The 24,371-nt window shown below is 37.8% G+C and overlaps 1 protein-coding gene across 2 annotated transcripts in view; it reads right to left on the reverse strand.

The window, feature by feature from the left end:
- Nucleotides 1-225: 225 nt before the first annotated feature.
- Nucleotides 226-24,371, reverse strand: part of usp47 (ubiquitin specific peptidase 47) — a 36,034-nt gene continuing 11,888 nt past the window's right edge. Inside the window, exons 3-28 of one of the 2 annotated variants that reach the window (XM_059349612.1) lie at nt 24,103-24,219; nt 23,830-23,983; nt 22,202-22,298; nt 21,963-22,108; nt 21,753-21,832; nt 19,274-19,423; nt 17,448-17,543; nt 17,211-17,363; nt 16,125-16,280; nt 13,731-13,862; nt 13,445-13,521; nt 12,715-12,770; nt 12,243-12,355; nt 12,018-12,119; nt 10,971-11,178; nt 10,063-10,178; nt 9,830-9,949; nt 8,080-8,929; nt 6,939-7,114; nt 6,775-6,855; nt 5,101-5,216; nt 4,893-5,011; nt 4,094-4,224; nt 3,201-3,248; nt 2,955-3,085; nt 226-1,929 (exon numbers count right to left, since the gene is read on the reverse strand). In XM_059349612.1, the coding sequence (XP_059205595.1) occupies nt 1,755-1,929; nt 2,955-3,085; nt 3,201-3,248; nt 4,094-4,224; nt 4,893-5,011; nt 5,101-5,216; nt 6,775-6,855; nt 6,939-7,114; nt 8,080-8,929; nt 9,830-9,949; nt 10,063-10,178; nt 10,971-11,178; nt 12,018-12,119; nt 12,243-12,355; nt 12,715-12,770; nt 13,445-13,521; nt 13,731-13,862; nt 16,125-16,280; nt 17,211-17,363; nt 17,448-17,543; nt 19,274-19,423; nt 21,753-21,832; nt 21,963-22,108; nt 22,202-22,298; nt 23,830-23,983; nt 24,103-24,219 (3,900 nt within the window). In that variant the 3' untranslated portion in view covers nt 226-1,754. Of the gene's footprint in view, nt 1,930-2,954; nt 3,086-3,200; nt 3,249-4,093; nt 4,225-4,892; nt 5,012-5,100; nt 5,217-6,774; nt 6,856-6,938; nt 7,115-8,079; nt 8,930-9,829; nt 9,950-10,062; nt 10,179-10,970; nt 11,179-12,017; nt 12,120-12,242; nt 12,356-12,714; nt 12,771-13,444; nt 13,522-13,730; nt 13,863-16,124; nt 16,284-17,210; nt 17,364-17,447; nt 17,544-19,273; nt 19,424-21,752; nt 21,833-21,962; nt 22,109-22,201; nt 22,299-23,829; nt 23,984-24,102; nt 24,220-24,371 lie in introns of both variants that reach the window. The other variant, XM_059349606.1, reaches the window with a different exon arrangement.

The raw sequence follows: 24,371 nt of genomic DNA on the forward strand, positions 1-24,371 counted from the left end.
GAGATCTTTTGGTGTAAGAGCAGCATAAAACAAACTAGGTTGATGAATGGCAGAACAGGTAAGAGGAAAAATATGCATTTTTGTTTGGGGGTGAACTGTTCCTTTATCTTTACAGCTAAAACGGTCAAATATACTTGAACCAGACATGCAGCTTGTATAACTGTTGCCTTTAGAAAAATAAAATTGTTTTTTTTCTGAACACCACAACCCCTTGTTCCTAAGGCGTTTAGTTAAATTAAGCTATTTTAATGACAGTGACAGAAAACTGCATTTATGAAAAGAAAAAAAAAAAGCATTTTAATTCATTTCTAAAATCATCTTAAACTATTTTCACACAGGATTTAAATCTCAAAGAAATAAACATCAACAACAAAACAAAGAAAAAAAAAAAAAAAGAAAAGATATTGGCATTTCTACAGTGAACAGCTGGTGGCAGCATCAGGAGCCCAGACGGTCCCGGGATGCCGAGCTTCAAGTCCTCAGACCAGTTTGCCCGAGCGGACCCAATAAAGTCCAGCATGCTTTCTACACCCTCTGGTGTCAGTCTATCAAGCAGCAGCAGGTAGAAGCGCCAAAAACAACCTTGTGCTCTCAGCCAAAACCCCAGAGAGAGCTCCCTCCCCTCAGTACAACAGCACACACACACACACACACACACACACACACTCACGGATGACACTAGAGATGTACACCCAGTTCACATGGTGCAAAAAAAAAAAAGAAAAAACAGACAAAAGAAATCCACTTTTCTAAATCAAAGGTTAATACAGACATCAGATGTGTGACTGCCTGGTGCTTCACAAGACCTAACTGAATGATTACGTCTGGGAGCAAAAGAATAATTTACAACAAACGGAAACAAAACAAAGGAGATTCTTAACATAGCCTACTTGGTTTTTGTTTAATTGTACTTAAAGGACCAATAGTCTATGCATCATTAAATCTAGTGGAAGTGATGTAACAGAGGTAAAGCCCCTATATAAAGCACAAAGAGCAGCAGTAAGGACGACTCTGGCTAGAAGAGGAGCATCAGAACAGAAACCACTTCCTGTTTACAAATTCGTAATTGTTGCTTTTTTTTTTTCTCGTTTGATTCATCACATCTTGTGAAATGATGCTGTCAAAGTCACTGAGAGAGTGAGGTTTGCCTCTTTAGAAGAAGAGGGGAGGCTGAGGGTAAATAGTCCTTTTGTTGTGTGTGCTGTTGTTTTTTTTTAAAGTGTTTAAAAAGGGAAGGTTGAGGAGCAATGGGAGATGGAAATGAGTATTTTTGTAATAGAGCAATGCTGCTCGGGGCGGCGTGAGCATATGGACTTACAAGATGGTCACAGATGAATCAGAGTCGACACTTTTCCTGAAACAGGAAGTGACAGAGAGGAGAGTGAAAGATGGAGAGTGGAAGGAGACTTAAATAGACAGGATGGACACAGTCCTAACATCATCCATCTCTGGAGCTTTTTACCTTCAATTGATTTGTCTATACAGTATTTGATTCTTATTTTTTCTCTGTATTCAATAGCTTTTTGTACTTCCCTTTAAACTTTACAGTACAATACACTATAGTGCACTATAGGGTTTGTGAGCCGGTCCCGGGGCTCAGAGTGGAGAGAGAGAGCTGGTCAGCCTCACAGCGCTGCTTGATGTTCAAGTAACGATCAGGCCCGACGCTCAGCTGGAGTCCTGCAGCCCGGAGGCTCCGCTGCAGCAGCCGGACCATCCGGAGAACGAGGAGCGGCGGTGGGGGGAGGGGGGCCTCAGTCCTGCCCCGGGTCCTTGGCAGGGCCCCCGTCCAGGTAGATCTTCAGGGCTTTCTCTTTGCGCGGCGAGTAGCTGACGCGGTGTCCCGTCTTCAGCAGGCGGCTGCTCTCCTTCTTCATCAGCTCGTTGCGCTCCTCCTCCGACAGCTCCATCGGCTCCTCGCTGCTGTCCCTGAACACAGATCACAGTAGATCACATGTAGATCACAGTAGATCATGTAGATCACATGTAGATCACATGTAGATCATAGATCACATGTAGATCACATAGATCACATGTAGATAGATCATAGATCACATGTGGATCACATGTAGATCACATAGATCACATGTAGATCACATGTAGATCACATGTAGATCACATAGATCACATGTAGATAGATCATAGATCACATGTGGATCACATGTAGATCACATAGATCACATGTAGATCACATAGATCACATGTAGATAGATCATAGATCACATGTGGATCACATGTAGATCACATAGATCACATGTAGATCACATGTAGATCACATGTAGATCACATGTAGATAGATCATAGATCACATGTGGATCACATGTAGATCACATAGATCACATGTAGATCACATGTAGATCACATGTAGATCACATGTAGATCATAGATCACATGTAGATCACAGTAGATCACATGTAGATCACATAGATCACATGTAGATCACATGTAGATCACATGTAGGTCACAGTAGATCATATTTTTATGGGTAAAAAAATGCATATCATGATATTGGCAACATTCCTACTTCTTGACGTAGTAGCATAAGGGTTTGCCATTAATGACCTAGCCCATCGGTCTCAAACTCGCGGCACGCGGGCCAATTGCGGCCCTCGTGACAGTATGAAAATATTAAAGTTTAATGTGAGTTTTATATGAATGGCACTTTACCGTGTTGTGTGTGGAAGGTCCCTTTAATTACTTTTTTTGGTAATTTTGTGTCTTTTTTTTGGTAATTTTTAAAGTAATTTAGGTTATTTTGATTAATTTTTGATACTGCCTCAAGCAGCCCCCAGGTAATTTGAGTTTGAGAGCCCTGTCTTAGGGCCATACCGCCCACCCCTAATCACATGTTTATCTCAAGTCACAAATGTTTAAGAATGAATATACTAAGGGTTTGTGATGAAGTTGAGTCTACTCTGTGGACCTCCTCTCCTCTTGGACTGTAACTGTTTTACCTGTAGAAGACGACAGCTCCGTCATCACAGATGTACAGAGGCCACACGTTGAGAGTCGACACTTTAGGGTTCCAGTCCAGATCCTGATGGATCTCCAACACGGAAATATCACAAGGAAATGTTCCTCTACCCTGCACAGAACAGACGGACAGGACGGATTTTTCAGTCAAAGATGGAAAAGTTTAGGAGACGGGAGATTAAAGCGACACGAGAAGAAAAATAAATGTTCCGTGTCAGATCACGTACCTTTGCAAACTCCAGGTTTTCAAGAGGAATCTCACTCATTTCACTGAGCTGCAAACAGACGAAAGAAATTAGTCACAAAAGGCCAATGGACGGTAATTTAGAGCTTGCAGCAAGGTTATAATAGTTTGGGATTTTTCATTAGTTTTAGTTTTAATTTCGTTGTGTTTTTTTGTTTTCAAATTCAGTTCATTTTAATTAGTTTTTAGAGTGAGTTTGCTAGTTTAAATTAGTTTTTATTTTTTGGAAAAGGCTTAGTTTTTATTAGTTTTAGTGTTAGTTTTAGTTTTTTTGTAATGGGGTATTTGTTGGGTGCCAGATTAAAAAAAGTCACAATAAATGTTTCCTTTATTTCCTTTGTCTGATCCATCTCAGCCCCAATAAGTTTATTAAGTCATGAAACCAGATAGATGAAATAGATTTCATATCAACCAAAAAGGTTTACATATGAAAAAAGTTGACAAAGATGAAAACAGAGGACATTTTCACTATAATTTTAGTTAGTTTTGTAACCACAAAATACAGTTTGCTAGTTATCGTTTTTTTAAAAACTCTTGTTTTTATTTTTATTTCAGTTAACGAAAATGTTTTTTCAATTCTAGTTTTCGTCATTTCGATATCGACATTGTTGTAAAATGCAGCAGCTACTTTGCAAAATCTGTGATTTTCTGTGAAAAGTGAAATCAAACTGAGGAAATACATCAAAGCAATAACATGCATTATAATGGAATATAGTTTTATGTTGTTCATATCTACTTATTTATTTATTTTGTGTTTGACAATCAGAGTTTGTTGACCATGATTAAAGCATTTTAACGGTTTTATGGTTGAACAAACTGAAACACTTTTCTGAATGAATGAGGATGTGAAAGGCCTCCAGTGGGACCTCGTCATACCTTCTCTTTGAGTTCTTCCACACTGCTGCTCTCTAGGATCACTTCCTGGAAGGGTCCCAGCTTCATGGTGGCGGGGCTCCATCTGCGGGTCAGGACCGCCAGCTGAGACATGGACTTCATCTTCTCTGGTTCTGAGGAACAGATCAGAACAGGAGTTCAAAGAAAGACTGACTCTATAATCACGTCATCATTTCTTAACTGTGATATTGCCTTGAGTCTCTGAAAGCAACTTCTTTTTTCAGTCACTTTACTTCTGTCAAAGTGACATCCTCAGATTAAAACAAACACTTTTAACCCATTTAGGCCTCAAACGGCTGGAAAAAAATGCCTGTAAACTTTGAAGTTTTCAACTCTTCCTACTAAATAATAGATTTTTCAGCCTCTGTAGCAGATAGAAATGAAATTCAAAAAGTATTTGAAAGCTTATAGCTGTTATATCTGAGCTCCCTCCGCTATAGTCGTCTTCCACCATGTACTTTAAAAAAAATAAATGTATATTTGTATTTATTTTTACTTTTAGGGACTACGGATGCAAACTAGCAGTTTTGCTATAATCTGGCATGTTTTCGATGTTCATTAATGTGCACTGTCCCTATTCAAAAATAAAGCATTAAACATTATAATGTGTTATTTCCACTTTTTGAATTGAATTACTGACATTAATAAACTTTTCTTTGATATTCAAATCCATTGAGATGCTCCTGTATTAATACAGCTTCAGTGGGAATTTCCCTAAGTACGTAAAAATAACTTTTATGATACATTAACCCATTGTAACATGTTTGAAACAAAGTGTTACCTTTGAGAACTTCCAGGAAAACTTCCCAGTTGGAGGAGATGCTGATGTCTTCTTCATAAACATGGTAGTCCAGGAACACCGTGCCGGGGTTCTTCCATGTCTTTTTCCTGAGACGAACACTAAACACACAGAAACATTGTTGGGTTAACACCTACAGTTCTTCTTCCTTTTCTTTTTTTTTTTTAAATGTGTCGTATCAAAGTGTTACCTGTCGATGCTGAGGTCCAGCTTGCACTGCTCTTTGAGCTGAGGGAGCAGCTCCTCTTTAGACTGTCTCACAGTCATTCCCTTAGCAAACACCGTGTCCACCAGGAACTTACAGGGCTTGGAGACAGAGACACACGGGCAAACAGTCAATATTTGTGATTAAAAGATTGCTTTAACATGGAAAAACATCAGTAAACCAGCATATCACAGTGGTTTTAGGAATTATCTTTATTTTTGCCGCTGGAAAGAATTACATACATGCTTAAGAATAAACAAGAGGTGTTTCAAAGAGTATGGGGACGTTTTATACATTATATGAAGAACAATAATCTGGCTCATTTAATAAACAAACCTGGAGCAGAATAATTTTACTCTCTGCATATTTATACTTATGTTCATTTGCTCTATACTCATGTACTCTTTTTTGAACGGATCCTCAAGGACTCTTGTTCTTAAATGATGCTACCTTTGGCCGCCATGTCCTTGTATGTTTGCTTGTTTTGTATTTTTCTTGTGACCTATGTGTCAATTTTGTAAAACAAAACTCAATAAATATATTGTTGAAATTTATTTTATTTTTGATTACAAAGGTTTAGAACAGGAGTCAGCAACCTTTATTAACAAAAGAGTCATTGTTGGCCAAAAAAAAGAGAAAAAATCTCAGAATGGAGCCACATTTTTTTTTTTGAGCCTTACAATGAAGATGAACAGTCTTAATTGAAACCTAATTAGCCTACCAACATTACTGACAGGTCACAATGAGCAGTTGTTAATATTGTTTTGTCACAATGCAGTGAGGACTCAAGTGCAAATAAGAGGGAAACTCAAAACTAGACTCAAATTTGGTGAAATGGTAAAGGTGCGGGCCGTAGATTTTCATAAGCTATGATGCACATTTTAGTTGACTAAAATGTTTCAAGAAAATGTTTTACTGCCCTTTATAAACCACACATTTTTACAATTGAAGAATACAAATTGATTTGGGCCTACACTTTATAAAAAAATTTAAATTTTTGTATGCGTCTTTTATTCCATTTTATTATTATTTTTTCTTTATTTTCTCATATATGGTTTTCTTCATTAATTTTCTATGTGCTTTGTTTTTTGTATATTTTGACTATATACTTATGGTGTTGATATTTCTTTTGTACTTGTCTAATCTATGGATGTGTTGGATAAAATTATGTGTGCTCTGACAGCTGATATAATTATGCATCCAAGGAAAATCCAATAAAAATAATTTTTGAAAGAAAGAAAATGTTTTACTGCCCTTTATAAACCACACATTTTTACAATTAAAGAATAAAAATTGATTTGGGCCTACACCATATAGATAAATTAAAATTAAAATGTTTTGTCCTTTCCTGTCTGTTTATATGTGTCTTATCTTCCTTTTATTCCATTTTATTATTATTATTAATTTATTTTCTAAATGGTTTTCTTCATTTATTTATTTTCTATCTGCTTTTTTTTTGTATATTTTGACTATATCATTTTGTTGTTAATATTTCTTTCTTTGTTTTAATTATGTGTGCTCTGACAGCTGATATAATTATGCATCCAATTAAAATGTAAAGAAATAACTGTTATTATTTTGTGTAATTGTTTTTGTCACAGTCACAGTGAGCCGCTGTAGATTGCCTCTCCCTGGTTTAGAAATATAGTCAGTTCTTACCTCAGCTTCATTCACCAGTAGTTGATACACTTTCACTCTGTATTCACCCTTTTTCAGTGCTCTTCCTAGTCGGATAGTTATCTGTGGAAAGTAATAAAATTAACAAGTTAACTTCCTTCTTGACTTAATAAATCTGACGTTAGAAACCTTAGGTAGATCCTGACCTTGTTGTCGTCAGAGAACGATGAGAGAGTTTCATTGAGCCGGACGCTCTCAAACTCCTGGTTGTTGGCGTAGACCCGGAACACCTTGAACTGGGTGGAGGTGACGCCCACGTAGGGCTCCAGGTTCTGTTTAAACGCTGCTAGTGTTATTCTCTTGTCCACGTGAACCACTAAACCTAAAGCAGATCACAAGAAAAGATCAAACATTTGGTCAGAAGAGTGAAGAACATGTTCAAGTTCAATCAAGTTCTGCAAGAAATCACAATCAGAAGTCATTGTGTTTGCCTTTGATATGCAGTTTTAACTGTTTTTTCCTTAATTAAAAAAGGCCAGCATGTAGGATTTAGGGGGGACCTATACTGTCCTACAGAGTCTAACTGCAGTAACTACGCAAAGGGTAAAAACTGAGAAAAACTGCTTTAAAGTTTTTTAACATTTTTTTTTAACTGGCCAGCCAAATGGGTTAAAGGGAGGTTAGTGATATGACACTTATTTCTACATGTATTGATGATGCAATATTTATGCTCAAAAATCATGATGACTTATTTGACCTTTGTCCACAAAAATGTAGTTTAACAACTCTTTTTAAAGATTTTTGTATTTTAGACTTAATATTATAAAGTAATGTTATATTTTAGTCTTATTCAATATAATTTTATCTCACTTTTTTACTTGATCACTATCTAGATAATAATTTCCCTATCAAATAAACTGATAATTTCTACTATTCTTGTCTTCACTTTGACTGTGATACAATGTAGCCTTGGATTTCTTCATTGTGTTGAATAGTGGAGTTACTGCGTTCTGCTTTGGTTTTGAGTTGGATTTTGTAGTTACTGCAATTTTTTTTATCATTATTTCTCTAAAATAAATCAAAATTTAAATCTTAAACTTTGTCACAAGATAGAACAGACATCAAGGAGTTCATTTTTAATTATAACTCAATTTTGTCCAAAAATGTAGTTTTATTTATTTTTGTTTTTGTTTTTTGTTTCGTAATTCTCAGCTTTTTTTACATCATGACCAGGGGACTACAGATGAAAACTAGCCTTCTGGCTTTTTTAACCATGTATAATCATGTGTTTTATGAAATTGCACTGTCCCCTTTTAAATAAACTCATAATAAATAGAAGGTTCCTACATTTTTGTGCGTCTGCCGAGGAGTCATCCTGAGAACAGGGCTCTGTTCTGAAGTAGAGGTACTGAGCCTCGGCCTTGCTCTTCCCGTTGTCGTCGTACTCGCTGTCTGTCCCGGAGTCTTCCTCTGCGGTGTCCCATGTCTCCTTTTTGCCCTCGTGGGCTTTAGAGCGGCGGCTGCTTGTGATGCTGTGTGAGTCCAGGCCGTTGGCCAGCTGGATGGGCCCGCTGTCCGCGTTGCAGAGCGTGTCGCTGCTGTGGCTGGAGCTCAGGATGTCGCTGTCCACCGAGCTGGTGCTGCGGTCGTTGTTCACCTCAGAGTCTGAACGCTCCTCGCCGGCGAAGTGGTTCTCGGGGTCGGAGGAGGCGCCGCTGCTGCCTCCGGCTGTTCCCCTGATCCGGTTCTCCAGCTCTCTGTTGTCTGCAGCCACACAGAGGGAAGAGTTGGAGTCGGCCTCTTGGGTCGGGGACTCGATATGTTCAAAGTCGCTGGCGTCAGAGCTTTTCTGGCTGTCACTGGGGCTGGAGCCCTGCTGCTGCTGCTGCTGCTGCTGCTGCTGTTGTTGTTGTTGCTGTTGTTGTTGTTGCTGCAGAGACAGATTCTTTAACTTTTCAGTGCTCTCCTCGAGGATCGCCTCTACAGACTTTCTGTTACCCTTTGAACCCTCACAGGGCGCGTCAGAGTCACCGCCTACTTTTTGGCAAAGAGTTCTGTTGGCCAAGGTGCCAGGAGACTGCTCAGGCAGCAGGACCAAGAGCCGGATCGTGTTCCCGTGACGATCCAACAGTTTCCACAAGAGCGAGTCAGTGAACGCCACCTGGTGATCCGTCGACTCGGAGCTCTCCACAAAAACCTGATGGAAAACAAAATGAAACACTGGTCAAATTAGACTTTCTAAAACAAAACTGGCTTAAGCTGTTATTGTTCAAAGACCTTTTTGGTGGTTGTGGGCAGTGGATGTTTAGGGGGAGATAGCAGGTCAACAATAAATGCCACAAAAAAGTGGTGACATCATCTGAAAACTGTGAACCTGAAGATTAATTTGAGATGAAGCTCAGCAGTGTGTGTCAAGTTGTTCTGGACAAAAATATCTAATTAAAATGACTTAATGAATTCATTATTTATTTATTTATTTATTGAAGCCTATTATGGTGAATAAACGGCCATAACATGTGCAACTGTGTCCTATAAGTTGTTGCAGCAATTTTTGTGGGAACAATTTTTTTCCACAACTTCCCGACATGGTATAACTAACATGTTCGGGCTCTATAGATTCCTTAGATCAGGGGTCTCAAACTCAAATTGCCTGGGGGCCGCCGGAGGCAGTATCAAAATGACCAAAAAAAGACACAAAATTACAAAAAAGACACAAAATTACCAAAAAAAGAAAAAAATTATTAAAAAAGACAAAATTATAAAAAAAAAAAACACACAAAATTATTATTTTTTAAAACCACACAAAATTACCAAAAAAAGTAATTAAAGGGACCTTCCACACACAACACATTAAAGTGCCACAAAATATTGTCACGAGGGCCGCGAGTTTGAGACCCATGATTTAGATGTTCTAGTTTCATATGATATCATATTATTTAGTATACTCCTAAAATTATGCCCGCTACGGCCTCCAGGGAAAAAAATGTGGCGTATCATTCCGCCGACCCGCCCACGGGACTTCAGAACAGTTACAGGTTTACACAATGAAAATATACACTGAAGCACAAAAGTGAGAAATAAAAGAAAATGTGGGGACCTTGTTACTCCTGAAGAATCCCTCAGCTTTCAGTGTCTTGTTGGGAACATAGAGGAGTCGGAGGTCGTTATAGCAGCGCTCCAGGACCACACGCATGGTTTCTGCAGAAAGCCCCGTAGCCTGAGGAGAAACACAAAGAACCATCTCACATTCTCAGAATTGTACTAATCTATTTTACACAATATTCTGTGATGATGCTTAAAAAATAAAAAGTTGAGGAAGGAAGAGGAAACCTGTGCAATAAGCTGTTTGAATTCAGTGATCGTCTGGTTCAAGTACGCCCGAACGCTGATTGGAGTGGCGATGGTCTCACTCTTCAGATCCACAACATGAACCTTCACCATCACCTCTGGAGACAATCACACACACATCACATGGACATGAAGCAATAATGTTCACTGACTTGAGGCCATCAGAGTTGTTTTGCATATAGCAGGTAGTCTACAGGTACATCTCAAAAAATTTGAATATCGTGAAAAAGTTTTTTGGCAATCATTTCAGAAAGTGAAACTCGTATATTATATAGATTCATTATACACAGAGTGAAAGATTTCAAGCCTGTTTTTCTTGTAATTTTGATGATTCTGGCTTAAAGATGATGAAAACACAAAACTCAGTGTCTCAGAAAATTAGAATATTGCATAAGATCAATTTTAAAAAATGATATTTTAACACAAATGTCAGGCTTCTGAAAAGTATCTTCATTTCTCTACATCAATACTTGGTTGGGCTCCTTTTTCATGAATTACTGCATTAATACTTGGTGGCATGGAGGAGATCAGGGACCAGCACATTACACTGACCAGCAATATTCTAGACACTGAGTTTTGTGTTTTCAGCCTGCTGCCCCCGCGACCCGGCCCCGGATAAGCGGACGAGAATGGATGGATTATCTCTAAACCAGAATCATCAAAATTACGAAAAAAACAGGCTTGAAATATTTCACTCTATGTGTAATGAATCTATATAATGTATGAGTTTCACTTTCTGAAATGATCGACAAAAAATATTGAACTTTTTCATGATATTCAAATTTTTTGAGATGGACTTTTTTCATCTTTTTTTTTTTCTAACTGCACAAACTAACTGGTACAGCACAATATAAAACAGCATCAGTCTGACTCAGCAGCAGGCTACTGACCTCCAGGTTTGTACGGCTGGAAGACTTGCTCTGGTTTGCGAGTCTCCAGCAGCAGGTCGAACATGTAAGAAGACTTGACTCCTCCCAGCAGGAGGCCCATCGGCGTGTCCTCCTCGCCTTCGTAGGAGCGCTCCAGGTATTCGTGGAACTCGTCGTACTTCACCAAGCGGCAGCAGTCCAGAGACACTGTGCCCTCCAGCTCCATCAGCTGAGGTACACAACACACACGGTGGTACATTTTACTACACAATAGCCGTGTTCATGGATTAAAGTAAAAAAACAAAAGAATCTTCTTCAAGTCACGTGCAGTGTGTGAAACATGTTCCAGGTTACTTGACACCTGCTTAAGAAAAACTAATGCATAAGAATTCAGAACCAAATGCAGCCATCACATTTAAATGCTCAACCAAAACTGTTTTACAGAAGGAGGATTTTAAACAGCTGTTTTATTGCATCTATTGCATTTTTGTCTTTTCAATCATTATTTTTTGCAAAGCTTGTCTTTACTCTCTAAAATAATCAAGCATCTATATATATATATATATATATATATATATAACTTTTCATTACATGTTTTTATTTGCCTTATTATTTCAAGTAAACCTTTTATATATAAAAATAGAAATAAAAAAAACACATCAACAAACAGCCCCAGGATTAAATAACAATGGGTGCAAATCTCTATAGTGCTTTGTCTTATTAAAAAAATTAACAACAAACAGAACAACCATCAAACAAACACCACCACAATTAAATTGCTAATAGGCTAACAGTTAGCTCTGCAGCAGTACAGTGTGTATGTGCTGCTGCTGCAGGAGGTGTTCACTTTGCAGCAAACTGCTCCTCTAATACTTAAAATATCATAAAAGAACTTGACGTCCAAGTACATAGCAAAGTTTTTTAACTATACAAGAAGGTCCCATGGCATGTAGTGGAAAAACTGCTAATAATAACTTTTTTCACTGCTGCTTAAATTTATTCCACTGATAAGCTTTGTTGCTGGAAAATGAGAAGAGAAACAAACAGACAAACAATAAAGCAACAAACCTTGTAGGCCATTTCTGTTGCTTCTCTCAGAGTTTTGTCCTTGTGCACTTCCAGCTTGCTCTCCATCATCATCTTTACAGGATGCATGCAGAAAAGCTTGATCTGGAGAGAAAAGCAAGAGAGCAATGATAGTTTAAGGAGTTTTGAAAGAGAGGCAACACGTCAACTCGTCCTCATTCAGAAGCCAAACAAACGTTCCTGAACGGATCCAGAAGGAGCTTGTACCTTGCAAGTGTTGCGCTCGATCTCCCTCTGTCGCTTTTCCTGCTCTTCAGACTCTTTCTCCTTCTGAACCAAACTCTTTATGTGCTCGGGGAAGTCTTCTGCAGCTAAATACTCTGCAGACGGGACAGACGGGGTGCACATTAAAGCTGCATACTAATTCTAGCACCAGCAGGGTCAAAGCAACCCGAGTAATTGAAACTGTAAGATTATGATCAAAATAAAAAGCCTTTCCATAAGGCTGCCACACTGAAGGGATGTAGAGATGTTTTATCTACTGGTGTGGAGAACATTATAGAACAAGAGCTCAAGTTATTGTCTCATACAGCATGAGGACTAGAAAGATGTTTACCACCATTAACATCATAGTACTAAATTATCTAATTGATCACAGGACCTCTAATAAGTTTCTAACATCACCATAAAGGCTCTAAATGCATTACCCACAGCATATTGAATACAATTATGTTCTTACTTGCATTCCTTGAGGAATCTTTCAATCTATAAATCAGCATATATGCATTTGTAGAGCTGTTGGGAGAGAAAAAAGATGTTTTATTAATATATTTAGTGAAATATGGGGAGAGAAAATAAAGTTCTGTCAAAAAAGACACAAAATGACTAAAAAAAAGACACAAAATGACTAATAAAAAAATAAAAACCAAAAAAAAAGACACAAAATGACCAAAAAAAGACACAAAATGACCAAGAAAGACACAAAATGACAAAAAAAAGACACAAACTAACTAAAAAATAGACACAAAAAGACACAAATGACCAAAAAACACAAAATGACAAAAAAAAGACACAAAAAGACACAAAATGACTAAACAAAGACCCCAAATGACCAAAAAAGACCCAAAATGACAAAAAAAAAATACACAAAATGACCAAAAGTAAGACACAAAAAGACACAAAAGGGCTAAAAAAGACACAAATGACCAAAAAGACACACAATGACTTACAAAGACACGAAAAGACATGAAAAGGATTTAAAAATGGACAAAATAGCCCTATAAGACTCCATAGAGTTAAGAGAAACATGAAAGAACAATAAAAGAGTAAACAAGACACTCCTTGACATTCCTTTGACACACCTTATATCTGTTAAATAAACAGGTATTGTTTATTATTATTGTATTACCTAAGCCAGTGTACTGTAAGCATGTGGTACGTGTCAGTTCATAGAGGTGGAGACAGCTCACCTTGCAAAGGCACTGGAGTAATAGCCTCTGCTCCCTGAGGAACCCCCGTATGTCTTCCTGATATCATCTTGGGTGATCTGCACAACAGAAATGTCCAGAAATGAATGAAAGTGAATGATTCTGCAACTGCTACCATGTTAATGATGAGCAGAATTGTAAGATGACACTTGAGTAGTATAAACCGATGACTAATAGTGATGATAGTGCTGTGAGTCATTCTGCCTGACATTTATCTGCTGTAAGAGATCACAAACCGGTTCCTGGAGGAGCTGAGTGGAGGACTGACCTTGCTAACATGCTGATCATTGAAGCTGTACCACTGGCCGTCACTGAAGGATTTGATGCAGGCGTAGTAGTGGCCACCCGCAGCGCTGCCAGAATGGACCATGACGGAGAACAGCTCAAAGGTCAACAAACTCTGAGAAGAGACAGAGAAAATCTGATTGATTAGAAAAAGCAAAAAACAACTAGGGGTGGGTGATATGGCCCTAAAAGATTATCACGATATTTCAGGGTATTCTTGACAATATTAAAAAATACTGAAAAATATAAAGAAAAAGATTGTTTAGACTGTATAAAAAAATAAAAAGCATACAACAAAATAAAAATCAATCATAAATCTAAATGTTAAATGTTTAGTCTATTTTAACCCATTTACGCCTGAAACGGCTGGAAAAAATGCCTGTAAAACCTCTGGGCGATTTTAAAATAAGCCCCTAATACCTGAAGTTTTTCTGGAAATTCAACAGAAGTCTCAACTCTTCTACTAAATAATAGATTTTTCAGCCTCTGTAGCAGATGTAGCAGAAATGAAATTCATAAAGTACTTGAGAGCTTATAGCTGTAATATCTGAGCTCCCTCCGCTATAGTCGTCTTCCACCATGATTTCAGTTCTGGAAAAGTCCCATGATGCATTGTGACACTCCCAAATTTTGTCCCCACACTTTTTTAAGCCATTTTGTGTCTTTTTTTTTAGCCATTTTGTGTCTTTTTTTAGTCATTTTGTGTCTTTTTTTGGTCATTTTGTGTCTTTTTTTGGTGATGATTTCAAAGTTCTGGAAAAGTCCCATGTTGCATTGCGACACTCCCACATGTATTCTGATGCATTTCCAAGAGACCGAAAAAAGGTGAAAAAAAAAATACAAATACTAAAAAAACGACGTATCCACTTTCCCGGCTTTAATGGTAGAATAACTCAAGAGCGCCCCCAGTTTTAATGGTAGAAATGCAGTAATGCTTTCCTGGTTTAAATGGGTTAAGACAAAAAAAACAAAAACATTTATTTCCCTAACTGGCATCATAATGCATACCATAGAGGGTTAAGAGTGTATGAAAGTGAAATATTATTTGGAGCCCCAGTGACTGACTGTGTTCTGACAGCCAGGTTGGCAGGATACATGAGTTCTCTAAGCTTCAACAGTTATAAAGCTGTTATCTTTCCTCCTTTAAGCAAAGAGCAGAGTTCAGGTAGCAGCTTTTCATTTTAAGCTGCTGGCAGAATGCCGCATCCACCGGTTGAAATGACAAACATTGCCAGAGGTAAGTTAAATTAGCTGTCTCTAATTAATGTTAATTCTGAGAGGAACTTGATGGAAGGCCAAAATAAAACTTGACTGTCGTCTGGTTTGTGTGCTCTCTGCAAGCAGCAATTAATTCTGTAAAAACTGTGACACTGCATGTGGTCTGAATGGTTCTGTGGTCCAACAAATCCAGAGTGATGCGTCTTCTTTTTAGGCGGATCACGTCAGTTTGAGGAGTCTCGTTCTCCGAGTGAAATATTCAGCTAAATCATATCCATAAAGCTTGTCAGCTTTATAGCTTTTAACCAGGGATGATTGGTGTTTGAATCAAATAGATTGTGAAAAATAAGGTGAACCGAATTTAGAAGATTATGCCTGTTATTTCAATGTGTCAGATGCATATTTAGCTAAATATAAATATTGGACTCAGTTTCTGCAGATATGTAGCAATATTAAAAGGACTCAGACTAGAGATGCACGATATTGGATTTTTTGCCGATATCCGATATGTCGATTTTTTACAACTCATTTAGCCGATTACCGATACAGACAATTTTTCCCTGCACAACTAATACCCACAATCAGGGCAAATTTGGCCAATTTTCCAGTTGACATAATAAGTAAACATAACCTGTGTTCACTGGGAACATGTGAAAAGTGCAACTGTACAGCAATTAAACCCAAATTGAATAAAACTTCATGTACCTTACAGACTGCTGCTTAAATTCAAATTTAACTTAAAACAGGAGCCAATATGTGACGACTCAATCTGCACTGTGCAAACAAAATCACAAAAAGTACAAAAATACAAGCAGCTTCAGTCCCTAATCAGAACATAAATCAATAGGTGGGCTCAGACTACACTGCACAACTCTATGAGCTACAAACAAGGTGCAACAGAGAGGTGATGTGCACCCCATTATTTAATCACTTTATTATATCGGCTGATATCGGAGTGTTGGCTGATGTCCGATAGTTCAATTTCAAGCCAATATCGGCTGATAATGATAACATGCCGATAATATTGCACATCCCTAACTCAGACCATGGTCTATTATCAGGACATCCTTAGTTTTGTGCACTTTCACACACTATGGTAACAAGAGGATACTAACAAATCAATAACAACAGATAAGTATTGATTGGTGGAGATGATTACCTTTGGCTTCAGCACCCTCTCTGTGCTGCCGGTGCTGTCCAGGCAGATTCCCTCATCCACACAGTCATCGGTGGAGAAGTCGTTGCTCATCTGGTCGCTGTGGCAGCTGCCTTCATTCTCTGCTCCGCTGTCAGTGCAGCTCTCTGTCTGAGGCGACTTCTAGAGAGGAGTTCATGCCAGAAACAAGATTTATCATCACATCAAGTTACTGATGGTCAGACGTGTCAAGTAACCAAGTAGAAATACTTTGTTACCTTACTTAAGTAGACATTTTGTGTATCTATACTTTACTGGAGTAGTTATTTTTCTGGCTTACTTTTTACTTCTACATTTTCAAGCAATAATCTTTACTTTCTACTTCTTACATTTTAAAAAATAGCCTCGTTACTCCCATTTCATTTCTGCTCTTTTTCATAACGGATTTTCATCGTTCAAAAAACACACACACATTAACACCTATCCAGATAAATCACTCCATCCATCTATCCATCACTATCATGATAACAAGCCTCTGAAGTTTGACTTTCTGCACCATTACAATAATTAAAGGCAACTAGTTATCATGTCTTCTGCTCCATGAAACATGTTAATGCTCAAGTAGTTCACATATATGATTTTTTAATGTTTTTGCATTGTACTAAAGTATGTTCATTTTCAATAGGAGTAAATGGAGCTGAAACAGGTGCATCGCAAATGTTTCAACATTAACATTTTTAGAATAATATAATAGTTATTATGGCTTTTTTGAGGAGGTGGGGTAGAGCACTATAGGCCCCTGTGGCCCCCAGGGCCTAACCTTTTGTCCTTAATGGCATTTTCCCCCCTTATATTACTTTTACTTTATACTTTAACTTGAGTAAAAAGCTTGAGTTGATACTTCTACAAAAGTCTTTTTAAACTCTAGTATCTATACTTCTACTTGAGTAATAATTGTGAATACTTTTGACACCTCTGCTGATGGTTAACATCAGATAGAAGGAAAAATAATATATGCTATAACCCACAGAAACTCCTCTGAAGACTTGTTAATCTGATGTAAGACAGAAATAGTGGAGAAAAAGCAGGTTGTTCCACTTCTGCCCTCACCTCGTCTTCCACATCGATGAATGGACTCATGTCCAGCTCCTCGGGGAACGTCATGCGGTCGTTCAGCTTGATGCGATGCATAGTGGTGTAGTCGAAGTCAAAGCGCTTCAGCTGGAGCGTCAGCAGGTACGGAAAGTGCAGAAATCTCAGACCCTGTGAAGGGAAGCGTTGATTAAAAGCCGGCCAATAGCAGAAACACTCAACATGACTTCCATGACACATTTTCAGTGTGCTCACCTTCCGGGCGTCACATTTCTTTTTGCAGCGCTCACAGAAGTATTGATTGGGCCCGTCCAGAGTTTCTGGTTGGATGAATGCCTGCAAGGCCTCTTCCTGTGGTAGAAAACATTGTTTCAGGTCCATTTAGATGGCGGACAAAATACTAAATGGTCATAAACTGTTTAAACCTTTGATGCACAACATGGGTCAAAAATGACCCGCATTCATTTTTTATGTTGTTTAATGCTGACTGTGTGTTTGAATATCTTTTTTTTTTTATTACAACAGATCGTTATATCCATTTTTCCTTTCATACTTTATGAAGAAAATTTGTTTTTTTGTTTACACACATGGGTCAAAAATGACCTTGTGCATTAGAAGCGTAGTGATACAAAAAAGTGATTCACTAAATTAACAATTTGAGTATATGTGTAACTATGTTTGTCTTATTTTGAAGGTTTAACTTTAAAGGAGTTGTTAGAATCTCCAGATTACATTGGAAAATCACATATTTTAACATTTGAGACTTATTAAAGCCACCAAATAATAATTTCCATTGGAAAAACACCAATGTAACAAAATAGGGTAGTTAATATCTGTGTCTTCTTTGTCAGGTTTTAAATTGGTGACAACATATAAACACCTTCTAATGCACAACATGGATCAAAAATGACCTGGTGCATTAGAAGCGTAGTGGTAAAACAAAAGGGCCGGGACTTTAACGCGTTAATTAAGATTAATTAATTACACAAAAATTGACGCATTTTAATCACACTTATTTTTGCACCGCGGAACGTTTCTCTCTGGATGAGTTTCAGGCGGACCGATTATACTGGAGCACCAACTAGCGTTGATGAGTTGAGACAACAACAAACCACAGTGAACATGAAGGAAGAAGCTGATGAGACCTTTGGTTGGCCCCGTGGATGATGGGACATTTAGTTACTAAAAACCAACGGATGGAAGCGTCCATAAGAGCATGGTTGTGTTGCTATGCAACAAGGAATTCACATATCACCGCAGCACATCCAGCCTCAAGTATCACCTCAATGCTAAACATATAGCAGCTAGCGGCTAGTGTGGTAGCGTGGATTGTGTTTTACTTAAAAAAACAAAGTATTCTAGTTTACAGAAGGTCTACCTACCTATAGGCTACCTGAATTTATGAAATGTACTATATTTCTAAATATGCTATTGCTACACTTCATGGCAAAAATTGCACTGGTCTGTTGGACTTGAACAAAAATAAACAATATTTTTGTTGCTTAAGCTTATGTATTCAGTCATTATTCAATGGTATACTAAAAATCCATGTGAAAAAAATTACTTCTCACTGTTCGGGTCACTTTTAGGGTTGTCAAAAGTATCTGTACTCAAAAAAGTATCAATACTAAAATGTTGTATCTGGATACGATACTCATTTTCAAAAGTATCAATACCCCCCCTTGCACAGCATACAACCTCAAAATATTGTTATAATTGTTATTGTCTATTGTATTTATTTATGTTTTGCACTACCTCAGACCTGAAGCTTGTTATCATAGTTGCAGTTTCTTTTTGCACAACTGTTTTTTATTATAAATATTTAACCTGTGGTTCTGTTCATCTTTACATGTTGCATTTCTCTTGTTAATAAAAATATTTCTGTTAAATTTTGGGGTCTTTGTTTTTATCCTTGTGGTATCGAAAATGGTATCTAGTATTGAATATTTTCCGAGTTGAAAATTGTAGTATTGTGACAACCCTGGTCACTTTAGACCATGTTGTGCATCAAAGGGTTAAATGAACTGTGTAGTACTGAGTGTTTGGTGTTTAAAGGAGTGAAATATGGAGAGGAAACACACCACACTGCCGTAGGCCTGGCTGGCTCCAAAGGGTCTGATCACCAGAGGGATGTCCAGGTACGTATCGATCCTCCAGCTCTCGTAGCCACACTCCAGACAGCGCACATAATCCTTCAGCTTGCCCTGGTACAGCTGGTTGATCAGGTCAGCCTGAGGATGTGGAGCATGACAGTCAGGCCTCCGCAGACACGTTCCATTAAACAATACTAACATGTGTTTGGCCTACAAACTCACCCTGCTACATTCTCTAACTAAAAGGAGGCTGCAGTGTGTTATAAGTATTGCTGTGTGACACCAGCTGCCATCTGAAATTGTTGGATGGATTAAAAATAGATCAATGAAACACATTAAATGTTTGCCCCACTGGTGGTAAGAATCTAAGAATAACAGACAGACTTAGTGTAGGTCAAGTGTTATTAGTAAGTTGTAAGTAATAAGTTGTATTCTGTCGACCCCAAATGTTCCAACTTTCCCGACGAATGTTGACAATAGGCAGTTGGGTGATTCTCATGAACATGGTGCAGCTCATAGCAAAAATCCAAGAGCATTGAATACATATTTTCTTTGACCCTTTATAACATATACAATCTAAAGTCACTGTTTAATATGATTTTATAATCTATTTGACCATTTTTAATGTATTTTCTGACATTTTTAGAGACACTGTGAGCAACAAAATTTTTTTTTTCTTTGGCAAGCACTTAAATATGCTCAAGGGTGGCTGGTATCACCAAAATGTATTTTATTTAAATTTGCACATATTTAAATGCAAACAATTCTATCATTACCGTAACATCTAAACATTTTTCAGATTTTGTTCTTTATACATTGTTAAAATCCATTATATTTGATTATATTCTGTTAAATTATACATTTTTAAACAAATGTATATTTATTTTTATAAAGTTTATTAATACAAGTGTGGGGAAACCATGAGATTTTATATCTGGACGCATTACAGTAATGAATTTGTGAATCAAAAATATGTTTAAAAAATATAGAAAATATTACTTTAGCACAAAACAATGAATTGTGCTTCATTATGGCTATATTGTTCATTCATATAAAAGTGAAATATATTTAGTTTAATAAAGTATGTCCTTATAATCTTCACAGATATAACTGAGACTGGTTTCATGAGAATCTGTAGTTTACAGAATAGAAAGAACTGCCATCTAATGCAGCCCAACGAGCCGTGTTTAGCCCTCTTCCTCACAAGATATAATGACACGGAGGATTCTTTGGTCTTCTAGTTTTCATGATAGCAGCATTAAGAGCTGAGCACACTGCAGCCTCTGAGAGCAGAAAGTCCTCCAGGCCTGTCAGGGGCCGTGATGAGCACTATGATCCTTACAGAGTCTAAAAGCACCTCATGATGGGGGAATTCTGGTAACCTGATCACTAGACCATGGGTCTCAAACTCGCGGCCCTCGTGACGATATTTAGTAGTTTTAATAGTTTTATATGAATGGCATTTTACCGTGTTGTGTGTGGAAGTTCCCTTTCATTACTTTTTTTGGTAATTTTGTGTATTTTTTAAATAATTTTGTGTCTTTTTTATTTTATTTTGTGTCTTATTTTTAGTAATTTTGTGTCTTTTTTTTAGTAATTTTGTGGGGTTTTTTTAGTAATTTTGTGTCTTTTTAAATAATTGTGTGTCTTTTTTGGGTCATGTGTCTATTTTTAAAATAATTTTGTGTCTTTCTTGGTAATTCTGTGTATTTTCTGTCTTTTTTTAGTAATTTTGTGTCTCTTTTTTTTAGTAATTTTGTGTCTTTTTTTTTGTAATTTTGTGTCTTTTTTAGTAATTTTGTGTCTTTTTTTAGTAATTTTGTGTCTTTTTTTAATAATTGTCTTTTTTGGTAATTCTGTATCTTTTTTTGGTCATTTTGTTTCTTCTTTAAGTAATTTAGTTTTTTTCTGTCATTTTGTGTCTTTTTTGGTCATTTTGTGTCTTTTTTTGGTCATTTTGTGTCTTTTTTCAGTCATTTTGATACTGCCTCCAGCGGCCCCTAGGCAATTTGAGTTTGAGACCCCTGCACTAGACAATCCAACTATTATGACCAGTGTGCACAACAACTGACCAGGACATAATCTACTAGTTACAGGGATGATGTTATCTGCTGCTCGACAAAACTGTTTTTAAAGGATCTGGACTGACAGGCATCAGGAGTTAAAAGAAAAGAAAAAAAAAAAGGATGTGTTCAATCACATGCATTTATTCTGTGCTAACCAGGCGCTCATGTGTGTACAGACCACATGGGTGTGAGTACGCACATTGTCTAAAGTGTTTGCAGTTTAGAATTCACTTCTAAGATAAGAAACAGCTAACCCTGGGGCTTACTGGTCCGTTTCACTTTTCCCACACTAGATCTTTTGTTTCCATTGTGAGTGTGTGTGGGGGGGCTGAGCTCAGACCGGCTGCTGAAACGTTGTTGTTGTCGTCAGAAGTCTAGAAAAACGTCTTGCTTTCTCCTACCTGCTCTGTCTGCTTCCACTTCTGCTCCAGGGCATCAAACATGACCCTGCACAGCTCCTGGACATCATGCTGCTGCCAAGCTAGGAAAAAAAACAAAAAAACAAACAAAGACACAAGAAGTATAATTGAGTGAAGAGATGCAGAGGCACATGGTCTCAAACACGTAGACGAGCCATGTGAGTGGAGTCACAGGAGAGGACAGGAGCTCACCTTCACTGCTGTCCCAGCCGAAGCTACGCGTCACGTCGGTGGTCTCGATGGCCCGTTTCTTACTCGTCTGCAGCAGGACAAACAGCCTCTGCAGCTGGTAGGGTATACTGGTCACTGGGTCCTCTTCAGTCTCCTCAAACTCCCAGCTGAAGTTGGACAGAAATGACAAAATCACTATGAGAAGTTGGACTTTGCAAGTAAAACTTTACAAGGACTTCTCTGAGGGTTCAGTTCCTTACTTGTAGAGTGCATTTCTGAACTCCGGGGTCATGAACAGCGTTTGTAGAAGACTGTTCAGATAGCAGGTCATAGCTTGGTTGACCAGGCCCACATACCCTACAGAGGGGGGAGAGAGATTACATTACATTACATTATATGCCATTTAGCTGACGCTTTTGTCCAAAGCGACTTACAATAAGTGCATTCAACCTGAAGGTACTAGACTTAGACCACAGGAATCAAGTAAGTACAGAACATTAAGAGCCAACTGTAATCGCTACAGGAGTGCTATATGTTAACCCTTTATCAGGCGAAGAACTACATTTGGTAACTTCAGCGGATATCCAAAATGGGGTCCCCATGTCTCTCTGTGAGGTCGTAGAACCACATGGATTTATTCCAGCTAATCAGTAAAGATCAGGCTACGTCACAGACAGTGACACCATGACATCTGACCAATCAGTATGATAATAATATAATAATAATAACTTTGCATGTGCAAGAAATAGTCGTACAAACAGAGTTATTCTTCAGTGACTTGTACGAGGAGAACGGGTGGAGAAATGGTGGACCTCTCACTTTTTTATGCCCACTCAATATTGCATTGTTTTTTGTACTTTGATGTGAACTTGCCCAATAAAAATGTGGTCACAAAAAAAAAAGATTAACATGACATATTAGCTAAATTTTCAGTCTGTATTTTGTGTTTAACCACCATGTACTGGTGAAAAATTAAGTGTTAGTATAAACCGTTAGTAAGGCTATAATGCAGCAAATGCCATCATGAGAAACATGTCAGTACACAAAAGTAAAATACCAACTTATTTCATGCCTCAGTACTGATATGACCTAGTTGTTACAGGTTACATTTATGGAAACAATAATACGTGTTTGTACCAAGTGAAATCTGTCAGAGCATCAAAAATGAAAATATCAGAAGCTGGAATAGAATCTCTGGTTAGATTTATAATTATAATTTTTACATTTTGATAGGAGTTTGTGAATGTAAATTGTTTTTTGTTAATACATGCACTTATTCTGAATTGGATGCATTCTGCTTTTATTACAATATGCACAGCGTCACAACTTTTTGGGAATCTGGGTTGTAAGTTTAAGCAACTTAATCCCAATTTATGGATATATATATATCAGGGTTCATACACTTTAGCAGTGGTCAAATTCAAGCATTTTTCAAGTAATTTCCAGGTCAATTTTCAAGCTTTACCAGTATCTTACACCTGTTGTAAATTGCATGTTTTAGATGAGTACTTACATACTAAAAGGGGGAGATTTCACTGAACCATACCAACAGTGATGGTATTACACTTTTAGGAGGAACGGTCTTCATTTCAGATAGGCTACTCATTATTTTTTACATTGAACATGTGATTATCTATAGTCTATAGATGGATATAGTCAGATTGCAAGAAAAATACAGTAAGAATTTCAAGCATTTACAAGCACTTTATCCAAAATCCAAGCACTTTTTAAACCTTGAAAATACAACATTTAAATTCAAGCATTTTCAAGCACCCGTAAGAACCCTGATAATTTTATGGTATCGTTTTGACAAAGACCAAACAGAAGGCCTACTGTTTGTCCTGTAGAAGGAATGGTGTCACATTTTCAACATGTAACAAAAACTGACCTGTTTCAGACTTGTTGAGGATGGATGAGTAGGAGTAAGACGGACTGCTGTAGTCACCGCTGCAGCCGGCGCTGCCGTCTCTGGGCAGCGGCCCGATGAAGCGCTCCTGGGAGCTGTCGTCCAGTCCGCTGCTCTCTGCTGTTCCTGACTCATCCTGCATGTAGAAAAACATCCAAAGAGCAACATTTTAACAACATATCTCACTGTACTAGACATGATGACAGCAAAAAATATGATTTTAAACAATGAGATGTTAATCTTGTTTTCACTCACCGAAGCAATCTGAGGCTGCTCTCCATCTTTGTCCGTTAGCTGCAGGAAATTCCTCTTACCGCCGGGCTCAAACCCAGAATCTGAGAGGAACATCTCACTGCTGTGGTCCAGTGGTGCCTAAAGGGAGGCAGAGGAAAAAAAATCCCATGAAAACAACAACAATGCTTGGGAAAATGGAGGAAAAGCAGCAAAACAAGACTACAAGGCTGCAAACTGGATGAACTCACTAGAAGACTCAGATTTCCCTTAAACTCATTTTCAGCAAATTC

This window comes from Centropristis striata, chromosome 2 (genome assembly GCF_030273125.1).
Source record: "Centropristis striata isolate RG_2023a ecotype Rhode Island chromosome 2, C.striata_1.0, whole genome shotgun sequence".
Classification (NCBI taxonomy): Eukaryota; Metazoa; Chordata; class Actinopteri; order Perciformes; family Serranidae; genus Centropristis; species Centropristis striata.